The sequence below is a fragment of the Aspergillus ibericus genome (genome assembly GCF_003184845.1).
Source record: "Aspergillus ibericus CBS 121593 unplaced genomic scaffold BO80scaffold_38, whole genome shotgun sequence".
In the NCBI taxonomy this organism is placed as follows: Eukaryota; Fungi; Ascomycota; class Eurotiomycetes; order Eurotiales; family Aspergillaceae; genus Aspergillus; species Aspergillus ibericus.
Genome location: NW_020292136.1, coordinates 19,931 through 35,472, shown reverse-complemented (window position 1 = coordinate 35,472; position 15,542 = coordinate 19,931). Strand labels below are relative to the sequence as shown.

The 15,542-nt window shown below is 50.9% G+C and overlaps 6 protein-coding genes and 1 non-coding gene across 7 annotated transcripts; 4 read left to right on the top strand and 3 right to left on the bottom strand.

Moving 5' to 3' along the window:
* The first annotated feature begins 217 nt into the window (after positions 1–217).
* Positions 218–2,484, top strand: BO80DRAFT_467217 (aspartic protease). The gene is made up of 2 exons (XM_025722832.1): positions 218–462; positions 530–2,484. The coding sequence occupies exons 1-2, from the start codon at positions 454–456 to the stop codon at positions 2,378–2,380; spliced, it is 1,860 nt and encodes a 619-aa protein (XP_025572402.1). The 5' UTR covers positions 218–453; the 3' UTR covers positions 2,381–2,484.
* Positions 2,485–3,399: 915 nt separating this feature from the next.
* Positions 3,400–5,146, top strand: BO80DRAFT_388134 (alpha/beta hydrolase). The gene is made up of 4 exons (XM_025717076.1): positions 3,400–3,674; positions 3,732–3,864; positions 3,923–4,031; positions 4,084–5,146. The coding sequence occupies exons 1-4, from the start codon at positions 3,480–3,482 to the stop codon at positions 4,937–4,939; spliced, it is 1,293 nt and encodes a 430-aa protein (XP_025572401.1). The 5' UTR covers positions 3,400–3,479; the 3' UTR covers positions 4,940–5,146.
* A 1,820-nt stretch (positions 5,147–6,966) lies between these two features.
* On the top strand, positions 6,967–8,496 carry BO80DRAFT_413132 (aldehyde dehydrogenase; the record flags this gene model as incomplete). Its single annotated transcript, XM_025718044.1, has 3 exons — positions 6,967–7,470; positions 7,534–7,854; positions 7,918–8,496. The coding sequence occupies 3 exons, from the start codon at positions 6,967–6,969 to the stop codon at positions 8,494–8,496; spliced, it is 1,404 nt and encodes a 467-aa protein (XP_025572400.1).
* Positions 8,497–9,722: 1,226 nt separating this feature from the next.
* On the bottom strand, positions 9,723–10,988 carry BO80DRAFT_480401 (cytochrome P450; the record flags this gene model as incomplete). Its single annotated transcript, XM_025723334.1, has 1 exon — positions 9,723–10,988. One exon carries the CDS (start codon positions 10,986–10,988, stop codon positions 9,723–9,725), a length of 1,266 nt encoding a protein of 421 aa, XP_025572399.1.
* A 576-nt stretch (positions 10,989–11,564) lies between these two features.
* On the bottom strand, positions 11,565–12,653 carry BO80DRAFT_447683 (NAD(P)-binding protein; the record flags this gene model as incomplete). The annotated part of the gene is made up of 3 exons (XM_025721620.1): positions 11,565–12,226; positions 12,273–12,342; positions 12,423–12,653. 3 exons carry the CDS (start codon positions 12,651–12,653, stop codon positions 11,565–11,567), a joined length of 963 nt encoding a protein of 320 aa, XP_025572398.1.
* Positions 12,654–13,563: 910 nt separating this feature from the next.
* On the bottom strand, positions 13,564–15,532 carry BO80DRAFT_480395 (uncharacterized protein; the record flags this gene model as incomplete). The annotated part of the gene is made up of 7 exons (XM_025723333.1): positions 13,564–13,832; positions 13,929–13,988; positions 14,113–14,826; positions 15,069–15,119; positions 15,159–15,241; positions 15,432–15,474; positions 15,509–15,532. 7 exons carry the CDS (start codon positions 15,530–15,532, stop codon positions 13,761–13,763), a joined length of 1,047 nt encoding a protein of 348 aa, XP_025572397.1. The 3' UTR covers positions 13,564–13,760.
* On the top strand, positions 15,237–15,325 carry BO80DRAFT_t244. Its single transcript has one exon. It is a non-coding gene; the product is annotated as a tRNA-Ile (tRNA).
* Positions 15,533–15,542: the final 10 nt, after the last annotated feature.

Sequence of the window (15,542 nt, the reverse complement as noted above, 5' to 3'; positions counted from 1 at the left end):
CAGCGGCTGATTGGCGGGGCATCGCATTGATCGCTGGTCCCTGGAGCCCACCTCGGCGCTAACTTGCGGCGCGTAGCACAAACTATTCTTGGACCTCGATACCCGAGGGCCACGCTGCTTGCTCCGAGCCCGCCATTTGTTGACAGTCTGTGTTGTGTGAGGATGGCCCTAAATAGTGCTCCGTACATTAGAGTTTCTGTGGTCTTTGACAGATGAACCCCGGTACTAGCATGAGTCCACTACTTGGTCGCAGCTTCTATTGGCGCATTCAGATGCAACCACATGTTCAGGACTCGGGCGGCTGAGAACAACGGCTACTAGGTAGATTGGGGCGCTTAGGTATCTGGATATTAGGCTGCTAGTTCAGCCCAATGTAACTTTCTTTTTGTTTGAGTGAGAGATTCTGAAGTCGGATTTCTCGCAAATGTTTGATCATCCACCCCCGTCACGTCTATGATTCGAGTCAGTCCATGTATACCCCGGTGGTTGCATTCTCCTCTAGCCATCACTAACAAACATGTTTGTCTAGGAGATGAAACGACTACTACAAGGCGCTCTCCTTCTTTGGACCCTCTCCCTCAATCCGGTTCGCTGTTCGGTTCCCCGGCAGGTAACCTGGTCAGACAAACATTTTGGACCCGACGGCCCTTGGCAAGCAGTCACCGTCTCCATGGGAAGCAACTACTCCGAGCTGGTTGTCTCCTCATCAATATTGGCATTATACCCAGGAGGGAGTTGGGAAAGCAAAATCCTCCTCTCCTCCATCTGCGACAACAAGACACTCTCATCGGTATGCTATGGGAATATAGCCGGTCTGTTTGACAGCGACATATCAGTCACCTTCGATAATCACTCCATAGAAATGCCCCCCGATGGGACATGGGGCGACGTGGACTGGGGGTTCGCGGACGCCGTTCCTGTTCATGCGAAAGCAACGCGAGCCACAGACTGGATAACCATTGAAGGCGCTTCTGTACCGGATGTCGACCTGATCACTATATCCGCGGGGTGGCAGACATACCCCGGTGGACAAGTGTATCCGCTGGAGGTTGGAATCCTTTCCCTAGGGAGTCCCGATATTAATCAGACATTTGGGGCGGTCATCAAGATCAACACGACCTTTGTCACCAGCTATTTCTACGAACAGGAGGGGTCTCTAAACATCCCATCCTATTCTTATGGGATGCACATTGGCTCCGCATCTCTGGGGATTCCGGGCTCGCTTCTTCTGGGAGGATATGACGAGAACCGCGTGATTGGAGATGTGTCCGCTCAGGCATTTTCTAGTGGCAGCTTTCCGATCGAACTGTTCGATCTGAGCATCGGAGTCGCAGAGGGTGGATCGCCTTGGAATTTTCCCAATAAAACCGGTCTCCTGGCGCAGGGAAATTCCTCCCTAGCCTCCGGTCTCAGCGTGATTGTGGATCCAGCCAACCCATACCTCTACCTGCCTCAGAGTACCTGTGATGCCATCGCCGCAGAGTTGCCCGTCACATACCAACCCGATTACGGCCTCTATTTCTGGAACACCTCGGATTCGCAGTACAGCACGATTACAACTTCACCGAGCTATCTGGCCTTTAGCTTTAGCAAGAACAACCTCAACAATGAAGATATAACGATCAAGGTCCCCTTCGCGCTTCTCAACCTCACCCTTGAGGCTCCCCTGGTGAACACTTCAACGCAATACTTCCCGTGCATGGCCACCAATAGCACTCCTGTTCTCGGCCGTGCGTTTCTTCAGGCAGCCTTTATCGGCGTCAACTGGCTGGGCGGGAAATGGTTTCTGGCGCAAGCACCGGGGCCAGACGGGTCTTTCATCGTCGATACCATGACCATCGGCGACAACGACTCCACAGTCCCCGGGACATCCAACAGCTGGGAAGACACCTGGAAAAACAGCTGGAAAGTGATAGCCACAAAGTCCACCACCAATCCTACCTCAACTTCAACCACGACCGATCCTCAAACCAGCTCATCCACGGATAGCAAGGGTCTCTCCACGGGTGTCAGGACAGGCATCATCGTTGGTAGCATTGTAGGCGGCGTGTCGATCATTGCCCTTTTCTGCGTGCTTTGCATCCGTCGCCGGCGACAGAAGATTCGGGCTCAGGATCGCGCAAAACAGAGTCATATCGATCAAGGGTCTTCGACACAGCAGTTGGAGCCGGTAGAGGCTCCCAATAGTGTATGGGACCAGTATAATGAGTTGCAAAGCGAGCCGAGATATGAGATAGGCGGGGAAAGAGGGCCTTTCTATGAGCTGGGGCCAGAGAAAGGTGCTATTCGAGGTCTGGATCAAGGGACGGAAGTTCAGCACGGTGATGTGTTTGAGTTGCCGGAGCGGACGTCTATTCTGAGCTCTTCGAATGTTATATGATCCTCTTGCTTTTGCATTGTACATAGGTTGCCATTATAAGTTGGCGCAGGTATAGGGTTCACCTATTACTGATGTATATATGACAGAATTGCATAGCTTTTCCTCCTCTCCGCATCACATAATACGTTTGCTCCCCCTTGATCAGCGAGATACGCAGATCCATGGTTTTGAAACACACAGACCAGGACATGATTAGTACTAGCGCGTGGAAGTTGTTGTATTGAGGAAGATGTGCCTACACGTAGTCAAAATCCACATAAAGGTAACCAGGGTCTTTGCAGGAGTCAGATGGATCCCAGTCAATCATAGCTGCTAGCTTGCTCAAGTAGGCTGAGGCTTCCAGGTAACTTAGAGACAATAGTGATAGAAGAGGTTTCGGCTAGCATCCGCTCAGCGGGGGCTCGGCCCACATTACACACGTGCTATAATTGTCGATTGCCGGCAACCCCTCTGACGGGTGGACCGGCGAGTACTATAGACAATCAGACATAAGGACACAAACCAACGGTTCTGCCGCCAACAATTGGTAAAGTGGTACTGCAAGCACCTCCCCGTACCGATGGTAGGGACAGTCTCATATAGTACGTGCGTACGCATCTAGGCGGTGTCAATTGCATGCTTGTGGTAGTAAAGGTGACTGCCAGGCCCTGCTTCACTCTATTGTGAGCCCGGGTCTCTAGATGACTGGTGGTTGCAGAATGGGCACCTGGAGGTCTATGAAGATGTTCAGTAAGGTGGCCAAGCAATAGAACTGAAAAGCATCCCCACAATAGCCATCAGTGACGGTAACCCCACAGCTAAGCCACGGGACAACCTTCGCAGGCACGCATAGTAGTACGATAGGCATTGGGCATGCGTGGCAGGGCGTGTCCTTATCCACTGGGGGGTAAACAAGCATTGATGGGGCGAACATAAGCATGCTTTCCCGTTTTAGGGCAAGTGCTGACACGCGGTCCGCTTCAGCCTCTTTCTTCCCCAACATTCGCCCATCTCCTTTTATCCAGCGTATCTTCGTCCGTATTCTCCTCATTATCCTTTTCTTAGCCCCCGTTTCTGTTCTATTATTTCCATCGCCTTATTCGAGACATCCGCCAGGATAATGTCGAGCGACAAGTTCACCATCACTGAGCATGTCGTCCCCTGTTGCCACATTCGCGAATACCCGGGGAGCACTGTCCAGCAGGAGGATCTCCTGAAGCTTCATGTCAAGCAATATACCCCTAAGCATCAACCTCAGCCTGTCCCACCCGATGCTATCACTTTCATTGCTGCTCATGGAGCGGCTCTGCCCAAGGTGACTGCCGTCTTTCAAGTTGCTGACATCGTGTTGACTGATCAACGCCAAATGTAGGAGCTTTACGAACCTCTGTGGGACGAACTACTAGCGCAGGCAACTGGCTTCCATATCCGTAGCATCTGGGTAGCCGACTGCGCTAGTATGAGTGCCAGTGGAATTCTAAATGAGGACAAGCTCAGTATAGATTGTAGGCGGCCCGATCCCCTTTGCTTCAGCCTTCACCATCTAATCATTTCCACACCCAGTCTCCTGGATGGATCATCCACGGGACCTGCTGCTCATGATCAACCACTTCCGGGAGCAGATGCCCCGTCCTCTCGTTGGAATTGGCCATAGCTTCGGCGGGAATATCATGTCGGTAACGAGTGGATCCCACGGCAGCATCGGACACTGACCATCGATTCAGCACCAATCTCGCCTATCTCCACCCACGCCTATTCACGACTCTCCTCCTCATCGACCCCGCCATCCAGCTCAACCCTCCCCCAATGGGCTTCGGCACGGACGCCCCCGGGGCGATCAACTACACGCTCCGGCGCAAGGACGTGTGGCCCAGCCGCGAGGCAGCAGTCCGCGCCAACCGCAGCCTTTTCCACGGCTGGGATCCTCGCTGCGTGGATCTCATGGCCCGATACGGGTTCCGCGATCTGCCAACCCGGCTGTATCCCGACGTAGCGGCGATCCAGGCGCGCTTTGACTCCTCCGACACGCCGGTGACGCTCACCACGACCAAGTATCAAGACCTCGTGGCGCAGATCCGGGAGAATTTCAGCGCCCGTAACCCCACGACTGGAAGGATTGAGATTCCCCAGGCTACCCATGCGGATATGGACCCGCCGGCGGCTTTTATCCCCCTTTATCGCCCGGAACCTCGCAGTACCTTCTTCCGTCTGCCGTCCCTTCGGCCCTCTTGTCTGTGGGTTCTGGGTGGGGCGACGTATTTAAACCTCGATGAGATGCGCCTTGCGATCCAGACTTGTGGAACTGGGGTTGGTGGGAGTGGTGGGGTGCCGGAGGGAAGAGTCAAAGAGGTCACTCTCCCTGGATTGGGCCATCTGATGCCGTTTCAGAACGTGGGGACTGTGGCAGAGCCATGTGTGGCTTGGCTACAGGACGAAATGGATCGTTTCCGGCGCATGGAGCGGGAGTGGGAGGAGGCGAGAAAGGGGAAGAGTCATTTAGTCGTGGAGGAGAACTGGTACAAGGTTTTGAGGCCGTTGGATGTCAAGCCGAGCAAGAGCGGGGGCAAGGCGAAGTTGTAGTTGCTGTAACCCACCTATCGTAGCATTTCTTGGATGTAAATCAGAGGGCACTGACTGACTGATTCACACATATTTGGTAGACGGGGGTTGTTGATTATGGAGACATCACTTATTGCCATGTTGGGAAGGAGCTTGGTCGAAGTGAAACAGGGGGTCTGAAGATTGTGTATATATCTCTAGACACTAGAAATTGACAAGTGATTACTTAGTAATTGTTTGTGTGGAATGCAAGCACAGGATAATTCGGTAATTAGAGGGTTCATGCATCGGGTACGAGTTAGTGAGTCCAAGTACTAGCCCCTCGGCCATTCTATCATATGATGCAAGTATGTAGCTGCGTACCTACATAGCTGTCTTGATATTTTTATCAAAAGGCTCCATATAACCTGTTACACTGAAGATATAAGTACATACGACCATAGGGTGTGGAGAACAGGGCTTCCCGTCCGCTCAGCCGTACTTAAGCCACACGCCGGGAGGTTAGTAGTTGGGTGGGTGACCACCAGCGAATCCCTTCTGTTGTATGTTTTTGATTCTTTTTTTTTTACTCATTTGATCTATTGGATCGATCCTCTGCGACATTTGGGTTTAGTATCTCGTTTTGGCAGACTGGGCGGGCAAAAAAATACATTTGGTGGGGAGGTGATATTCCCCTCAAGTCCGCTTTCGAACTGGACAGGCGGGATGCAGCTCCTCGGTGATGACAAACACCACCGCGCGAACTCGATCTCTGGTCGGGCAGAAGATGAATGAGCCATGTGTGAGGATTTTCTCGCACGCTCTGGTAACTATCATAGGCCAGGGCCACTATGTGTCAGAGTCATAAGAGACTATCATAGAAAATACCGGGCCGAGTCCTCACCAGATGGAGATCTCATTACTAGTTGCGAGGCACCGTCACTTCCTCCAAGGGTTCACAGATTAAGGACTTACTGGCTATAGAATTATTTGTAATGGAATATGAGGGGTTTACCTATATAAAATATATCATCTATGAGCTCCTTTCCCGATTCTTAACGATGATATATATGTTCAGCACCTATCCCAGTATATCCACAGGATATCTTTAGTAACGATGCTTTCATCCAATATAGAATGTTCCACGATACAATGTACAAGATGTCTTCTACACATAGGTAGAATCCCTCCAGCAAATTCTAGTGGTGGAGCATAGACCAAGAACCGCAGACTCCTTGCTCGGAGAGGACCAGAGGCACACTACTCTCCTAGCGTTCTCGAATTTCCCCTATCTTAGCGTCCAGTGATTTTGTCCGGGGACTCGGGAGCACCCGTCCCAGATATACTCACCCCACGGTCATTAGTCACCTATGCACACCTCGTTCCGCAGTCCAACTCCCAGATTATCGGTCATCAATCTCTGGGTGACCCACTGCGGAAGAGGGCAGAAGCCGTAATTCCGATCGCCACCGGCAAACAAAGTGATTTGCAACAGGTCGTAAAATCAATCGACAACCTGATCCCGACTGCCAGCTCGGCCTGGAATTACCGATATTACTCCGTTGTCGGCCCGACTCAGGGTAGTGCCTTCTGAAGTTACTACTACGGACCCATACCCCTAACTGCCCTCCCGTAAGTTAGCCCTAGGTGCGGAATATAACGTCCAATTGTGTTTACTCAGTGAGATTACGTTGCTGATAACGGCGCAGGACAGAGATTTCCTAGTGGCAATGCATATCAGTTGTCGAAGGAGATAGGATTTACTAGAGACCCCCGAGTCTCACTCATTTATGGTTGCCAGTCGCGCGGCGGTGGAAAGTGGACCATGTATATTTGAAAGCCGGGTCCGATTGCGGAACCTTGGACCCTGCATTGGGGGCTTATGCATTGTGACAAACCCAGAGACCTATCTTGATAGCCACCATTCCCGGCAGTTGGAGCGGCAGTTGACTTGGTCCAAGACTGACGTCCTTGCCACCAACAGGGGGTTGTCGTCTCAGTGAATTCCTGTAGTACTTCTCCAAAATCACATGGCGGAAATGCACAATTTAATTCTTGCACCATCAACCATGGAGTCCAGAATCACCCCTCTTGTGATTGATAATCAAGAAATACTTCACCCATCTGGCGAAAGGGTCGCGTCGGACCCCTCGCCTTTCCAAGGAGTTACCGATGACCTGGCCATCCAAGCGGTGGAGAGCTGCGCGTCTGCCTTTCCTGACTGGTCAGCCACGTCTCCGGTCGAGCGCCGTTCACTATTGAACAAGGCGGCGGAAATCCTAGAATCTCGGTCGGAGGATTTTATTCAGTGTATGCAAGAGGAGATCCGGGCACCCCGTGTCTTTGCTGAGTTTAATGTGCGCACGGGGGTGGACTTCCTGAGAGAATATGCGGCCTTGACAACGGATGCATTAGCGGGGACCATCCCAGTATCCCACGGAGAATCCTATGCACTGGTCTTCAAAGAACCTCTGGGAGTGATCCTGGCCATCGCGCCTTGGAACGCACCCATCATCCTTGGCCTGAGGTCGATCGCGGCACCGTTGGCGGCGGGCAACACTGTGGTCTTCAAGGTATGTCGACTATCAGACTTTACATCTTAAGAAATACAACACACGCTAATGCACGCACTGCAGGGCTCGGAACTCAGCCCTCGTACCCATTTCCTCGTCAGCACTCTATTCAAGGACGCCGGATTTCCTCCGGGTGTGGTCAACTACGTTCTGCATCGCGCTGAAGACGCTGCCTCGGTTTATGAGACGATGATCAACCACCGGGCAGTGCGCAAGTGCAATTTCACCGGCTCAACCAATGTGGGCCGCATTATTGCTTCCAAGGCGGCGCTCGCACTCAAGCCCGTACTGCTCGAACTGGGCGGCAAGAATTGTGCCTTGGTTCTTGAAGATGCCGATATTGAAAAGGCTGCCAAACAGATCATTGATGGCTCGACATTGAATGTAAGCTCACCTTTCAAGGAGGTTTTCACATTACACTTGGAGTAACATGGTCCGAATCCACAGAATGGCCAGATTTGCATGTCTACCGATCTTGTCCTGGCTATCGACGCCATCCACGACAAACTCGTCTCTCACATCCTTGCCCTATTACAACAATTTGCTTCGCCGCATCGAGTCATTACCCCGTCAAGCAAGCGGAAGCTCAACGGCCTGATCGATGACGCCCGAGCGAAGGGCGCCAAAATACACACAGCGAGCAACAAGTCCGAGATTCTCGGAAATGAGACTGACTATCCTGCCACTGTGATCGAAGGGCTTACCCCGGAGATGGAATTTTTCACAGTTGAGTCTTTTGGTCCTATTATGGGCATCGTTCGTGTCAAAGATGAGGCAGAGGCGATGGATCTGATCCAGCAGTCCTCGTACGGACTTTCCGCTGCAGTCTTCACCGCGTCGCATTTCCGGGCCCTTCAACTCGCACGGAAAATCCCTGCTGGTGCCATTCACGTGAATTCAATGACTGTGCACGATGAAGCTACGTTGCCGCATGGAGGTCATGGGGACAGTGGCTGGGGTCGGTTTGGTGCGAAATGGGGGCTGGAAGAGTTTCTACAAACTCGCACGGTTATACTAAATCCATAAGTAATTGGTATATGGAGGTCTAGAGGTAGAAACTGGTTATTACTAAAAAGCGGAAAGAAAGATAGACTGTCTGTTAGAATACTGTACGTGCAGTCGGCATGTCAGACTTGTATATTTAGAACCCCACTGTTGTTGGTCTCTATTGCTGTCGGGATTATTGATGGCATCTAGCAAGCGAGGCTGTCATATAAATTACCCTGTAGGCTGCGTAATACTGACATGATACATTATCAATGATAGATGACCGCAGGACAGCATCCCTTGCATAGTGTTCTTCTCGAAGGGCACGAGAATCTTCAGGCCGTTGCACTTTTGGGCGGGAATGACCACGCTCCTAGCATGATCCCTCAGGGCCTCAAATTCTTTCTTCAGCACTTGTCTACTGCAGCATCTGATTGTATGCATCTGGTCTCACTCTCCACACCCCTGCCTAAGTGACTGCACCCTATAATCTTCACTGCCCCTTTGCTGAACCTTAATGTGGCGATGGTGCCCAGCAGATTCGAAGATTGGTAAGCGGGGGGACAACAAAGTATGGATCATCCACGGATGGGTTGAAGTGGATATTCCGAGGCGGAAATATTTCCGCCCCTCCTCTCTCTGGGAAAATTAACTTTGGGGCATGATTACTGAATATCGCGTGCCTCCATTAGGAAGGATGTTGTTGCGTATACCCATATTCTGTTCTAGGTCACTAACCTCTTACTACGTAAAATAGCCTAGTATAGCTGAATGGCCCGCCCTTACCACTATCCCTAAAAAAGAAATCAATATTTATTTCAATTTTACTATATTTTTAAATAACTTTAAGTCTCTATAAGATTTATAATTAATATCTAAATTTTGTTTATAATAAGACTATTCCATTTACAGTATTTATGTAAGATAGGGGATCAGTGACCTGGAATAAAATATGGGTGCACGTGATAACTTCCCATATTAATGTTACTACCGAGCGGCTTCGGGGGGAGGGGGAAACTAGAACATTATCTGCATTGGTATTAAGCGGGCAACTACAGTCAACCGCTGACACTCAACGCGACATCAAGATAAGTAAAATACAAAGCCAATGCAACACCAGAGAAGTTTGAACGACGCAAATTCGCCAGAACGCAGTCAAAAGCGGACCACGAAAGCTCATCCCATCAACACAGTGAACAGCCAGACGCCAAAGACAAGAGCAGGGCAGAAAGGAGAACTACGTAACAGACAAAATCCGCGGGTAATCACCACTCCTCCTCGCCATCGTCATTCAGGTACAGGAACAAATCGTCATACGCGCCGCGATCATTATCCAAGCGGAGCCCATTCACGTACTCGTACGCAGACTGCTTGTCACGACCAACGAGTCTCCAGGTTCCGCGTTCCTCCACTTCCGCAACCATCGTGGAGGCCAGCAACCCAATCATCCGAGGACCGAAGGTGGGCTTGGCCGGACATTCGAACGGTGCAGCTCCAAAGGCCATGAAAGCGTCATTCTGCTCCTGAGTGAGGTTGGCCCAGCGGGAGGGATTGTATGTCAATGCATCGCGGCCCCAGATCTTCTTGGAAAGATGGCATGCTTCGATGTCCGCAGAGTAGGTGACTTCATCGACGGTGCTCTGCTTGTCGTTTTCGAAGTGAAAGGTGCGATGGATGCGTCGGGTGGGCGGGTACAGACGAAGGGCCTCCAGGACCAGATGTTCGACAGAAACACCGAGCGCTTTATCATAAAACTGAGCCGCGGTCGGGTCAAGGGTAAAGTACACGATGGTGTCAGTCCAATTCTGGTTACGAGCACGGCGGATCTCGAGGAACATGCGGAGAACGACGCGCCAGCTGGTCTCGAAGCCCTGGAGGATGTAGTTGAGCGGATTGTTTGTGGCCTGGCTGAAATCATACGCGGGGAAAAACGCCGTGATATTATCGCGCAGGATGTTGTTTTGGTGGAAATTCATGGGGCCAGAATCCTCCTTGGCGAACATCCAAGCTTGGTGGATGGACCGCGCAAAGCCGGCGAGGTAGGCATTGGTGGTATGAGGGGCGTGGAATCTCATTTTAAAGACCGTGAGCATCATGAACCGGAGAGTCAGAGACTGCGCCATGCTGGCCAGGTGGATCTCGCCGTCGGGATGCTCAACCCAGACCTGTGCCGCGTCTTGAATCTGTCGGGACATCAGATCCCAGTCATTGACTTTGGCGTTGATGAACTCCTTGGATCGGGCAATAAACTGGGCCACGAAGTCGGCTTCACCGCTGGTGAACGCGTTGTGCAGTCCGAACGCTGCCTGGATCTTGGTGTTTGACAGGGCACGCGACTTCAGAGGGGACAGGAGGTTTCGTTTACCGACGAACTGGCCATCTCCAGCGATCACCAGCCGGCAATTGGCGGGATCTTTGACAGCGTTGGGATCGTTGTACCACCAAGGACGGACGAGGGAGAAATACGAGAAACGCCCAACGAGGACGAAAATGAGGAGAAGGAACAGGGCTTTGAGGAGCAGGGTAAACATGATGAAGCAAAACGATGGATATCACGCGAATCAAAAGGTATGGTCCATCTGGAAGCTTCACGCTGTTTACACGAGTATGAGGGTGATGAGGAAAAAAAAAAGAATACACACGAGCAACACGCGACTGAGTGTGTTATTAGGCTTCGATATCTCGGAAGAACCAATCCCTCCGACAGTGAAGTGTTTCACCAAGGGCAACGTGAATGCGATATCCGGATACCACGTGATCGCTCACGCAGGAAGGTTCAGTTACCAGTGCAGAGCTGTTAGTACCATTGCAGATGCTGGTATCTACCCCTATACATCTTGGGATGTCGTGAACCGGGACAAGGAGGATACTCATTAGAAATTCTCCGGAGAACGCGGGTAGACACTGGAAGGTGATCTTCCCGGATAGTGATCGTGCTGGGAATAGTATGTTTCTTGATCGATGCTGGATTCCAGCTCGTCTGAACCATCGAAGAAAACATGCTAACAATTGGAGACATCCAAGGACGCAAATAATCGAATTCATCTCAACCAGAACGACAGGATGTGTCTTAGCACAAACACAAGTATAGGTCACTGTACAGCACACTACCGGTGGTCCTGACTTTTCAACCAACCTTCATAGTGACCCCGGATCACATCGCCTGCCGAACGATACGATATGCCCAATTCCCTCACACTTTTCGAGTTATCAACCTGATACCGAACCCCAACATTCCCCGCAAACCACTTGCTCGAGACCCCAATAAACAGCCCTACCGCATACACCAGCAACCTGGGCAGATTCCATCGAGGCAACACCTTCGGATGTCGATGGATTGGCCTCACCAAATCGGCCATCTCCAATAATCCAAGCGCCTGATCACCCGCAACAATATATCTTCCCTTGGCAGTGGGGTTCGTCCCAGCCCGAATATGCGCCTCGACCACATCCTGCACGTCCACAATCGGATAATACAATTCCGGACATCCCAACTTGTTGTCACCCCGAAAGATGTTTTCGACCATGTACAGACTCCCCGAGGAGGATTCAGATGTTAGGGATGGACCGAGCACCAGGGCGGGGTTGATCACCACGAGGTCCCAGCGGGCTTGGGCCTGTTGCAACTTCCAGGCTGCGCGTTCGGCGATGACCTTGGAATAGTGGTATGGGTTGTTCGTGGGGCTGGTGGTTTCGTTCCAGCAGTCCTCGGTTAGGATGCTGTTATGCTGGGAGACGATCTCCATGCAATCGCCGTACATGGCCGCAACTGGAAGATATTAGCATCGTGGAAGATCCAGATAAAGATGACTTACTCGATGAGGTCAAAACCACCCGTTGAACACTTTCACAGCGATTGACAGATTCCAGAACATTAGTAGTGCCCTGCAAAGCTGGCCTACACAGTCTTTTACCCCGTCTTTGATCTGCTGCGGAACTAGGAATGGTGAGGCAACATGGTATACAACCGTGCAGCCCTGCATCGCTTGATTAAAAGAGCTATCTTTCATAAGGTCTGCTTCAAAGATCGACAACATCCCCGGGTATTTGAATTGCAGATCCAGCAGCGGTTGGCATTTGGCGATCTTCTTGAGACTCCGCACGGTCGTGTGAACCTTCTCACCCTTTTCGAGAAGCAAGTTGACGAGGTGAAGACCGATGTAGCCGGATCCGCCGGTAACGAGAGAAATCGACATTTTGCACTCGGATTTGATGATAGTCTGTCTCCTCGAGGCGTGGAGAAGTCTTGGTTGTGGATGAGTAGACAGTTATCATCCTGCTGGGTGCAGCTTCTTTTATATTACAGTGACGCTCTTTACTTCTCTTCTCTCGTCCGTAAGTTGATGTGCAGTGCTGATAATTTTCCACATCTGACGAATCATAATCTCGATTTGAACCGTGGCGTGGATCCACCCTTCCTAGCTCCGAGGGCTTACGGCCGTAAGGGCTCGGGCGTTTCAGCCTAATTGACGTGCACTATCCCCGGTCTGTCAGATATCCGCAGCGCTCTCGGACTCAGCAATCCAAGTGAGAGGCTACTGCCCCCTGTGTTAAGTGATGGGCCACCAGTCGATTTCCGATGGCTGGACGAAGGCCATTCGCTCAACTTCCAGTTCGTGAACGACAGCGGCCATCGGGCATAGTCGATGCGTCACGTTCCGCTGATAGCGAGCATGATCCTATTTACTTGCGACATAGGCTTGGTAAAGCTTGATGGAATCTAGTTAAAGGGGCCGGATTTAGGCAGTCCGATGGTATTTGTGGAGCAAGGTTAAATGGATATATGTGACATTATGTCCGAAGTGACAAGGGTGAATGTCGTACGTAGTCATTCTGCATCATCTTTGCCAGCAGCCAGGTGTGAATAAAACCATTTGCGGAGAATACAGAGTGTATTTGGCAAACAGTATGTGTTATGAGGAGGGTACATGTGCAAATGACTACCCGATGGTCTCAGGCATCAAGGCGCCCAGCCGCGGCTGTGCTGCCTGAGGCTGTCCGCCAGACACTTTAGACACCAACAATTGTGTTCTTTGGCTCGTACAAGGATTCCCTCAAAGTCGATATATACCATGCCATCAGATAATTGTAATTAGATCACTGAGCTGTAGTTTGGCCCTTACAGGGTTTCCGAGAAGGCATACAAGTGAAACTTCAACTTCCCCGACGGATAGTCTCTGTCTCCATGACACTTTCAACTGAAGCTTCGTTCACACCACAGTAGGTCTCTAGGTTTGAACCTCGACACATGCGGTAATTCATGCTAAATATACTGGCCAATGCCAATGAAATCACAGGATCATTCACCAGACCCCATCTTGAATGTCCAGGTTACCATCATTAATTTGGGGCGGAAACACCGTATCCCAGAGATTCTATAGAGTATGTCAGTACACGGATAACAAAAAAAAAAAAAAAAGAAAGAAAAAAAAAAGACGAAAAGAATCCGTTTCGGTCTTAGGCGTACTCACCCAGTCTATTTCCAACATCTCTGCTTCAACATCCACAGGAACGTCGTTGAGGCCGAAGTTCTGTATATTTGTAGGTACCTCCTGCGACACTGTAGAGATGCTAGGTGGCTGATCACTGGCTGTTCGAAGCAGGCCATCAGCACCACCAGACGAAGTTTCTGGATGATGCGCCTGCATGGGATACTCTGATGCGCCTGCATGGGATACTCTGATGCGCCTGCATGGGATACTCTGATGCAGCAAGTTGCGTATTAGACCAGGGTCCCAAAGCATGAGCTAGCTGAGAAACGATGCCGCCAGATGGCACTGCCTGTCGTGCAGAAGGGTCATGGTGCGCTTCAGCTTCCGTGCCGCTTGAACTAGGGATATAGCTCGGTCCTCCAGTAGGATATTTAGGGGCCATTTCCGGCTTGTCATGGCCATAATTCAGAGGCATTCTGGGATCCGAATCATCGGCACTCTTAGGAGTAGCGACAAACATTGACTCATCAAAGTGTGATGGCAGCCTCAGCCCTTTGGCAGCTCGGTATCCGTCCATCCTCTCAGATATTGTGGCGATGAGATAACGCCCCTTCATGTTGCGAAAGTCAATGGTCTCTTGGAAGGTGGGAGTTTCCGATATGCTCATCGCAGCGAAGTTTCGTAGGGGCTCGGCAAAAACAAAGTCCAGGCAACGCCAGATGCGAGTCGCCTCTTTTCGAAGAGGAACCACAAATACCTCGCACAAGAGCAAGAATGCAACATGATACTGATGATAAGAGCTGCTATACCAGGCCCATAAGTCGAGTTCCTCGTCAGCCTCTAAGCCAACTGCCGCTTCCAATGCATCAGTACCTCTGCTGAGCACGATCTGCCGCAGTCGGTTTGGGATCCGATATGACACGCTAGTTAAGCGGAGCTGCAGATCAGAGTAGATATGAGCGGAGTATTTGCTGTTCACGAGAATGATTGATATGCGACCGCAGGTGAGAAAGGAGAATCCACGATAAGACGGAGGCTCTTGGGATTCTATTAATAGGTGTCAGATTTGGTGGAATTCGTTGGAGTCGCTAAGCATTGGGGGCCGCATCCAGGCGGGGCGGGAATGGCCAATTATGGGCCTGTCGAGCTTGGATCACGATAAGCCTTCCTACCCCATACATTGGACGTTCTGTAAGAAAAGGAGGTGTCTAGGGCCCTCCCGGCTACTATCTGGACATTGTTCAAGGGTGTTATAGCTGATATACATACAGCAGGACTCGATTTGCCCTTCACTAACTGGCAAGAGTACTGGATTTGGACTACACCAGGTTCGACTCCTACAACACAGCCGCCTGTAGCTCAGCGGTAGAGCGCCCCACTTATTCTTATTCAAGTATTCTTAGGGGAGGGCCACGGTTCGAATCCGTGCCGCGGCCTTCTTTTTGAGTCTGTTGAGCAGGGAGCTGGATTCTATGTAAGCCCAGCTAGGTTCGGCCAAATCCTTATTGGGCTTGTAGCCTAGTGGTAGAGTGCTTGGATTACTTTTTATTGACAAATAGGTCTGCCGTTCGAGTCCTTGCAGTATCTAGTTGCCATTTCTTGTGTACGCTGCCGCGTACTTCCTGGTAAGCGAGTGGTATCATTTTGGGGATA

Bases quoted from the DNA above. Each gene is read 5' to 3' on its own strand.
- BO80DRAFT_388134 (XM_025717076.1), top strand. From the start codon at position 3,480: ATGTCGAGCGACAAGTTCACCATCACTGAGCATGTCGTCCCCTGTTGC. The intron at 3,675-3,731 runs GTGACTGCCGTC...CGCCAAATGTAG, and splicing joins ATGGAGCGGCTCTGCCCAAG to GAGCTTTACGAACCTCTGTG. The intron at 3,865-3,922 runs GTAGGCGGCCCG...TTCCACACCCAG, and splicing joins GGACAAGCTCAGTATAGATT to TCTCCTGGATGGATCATCCA.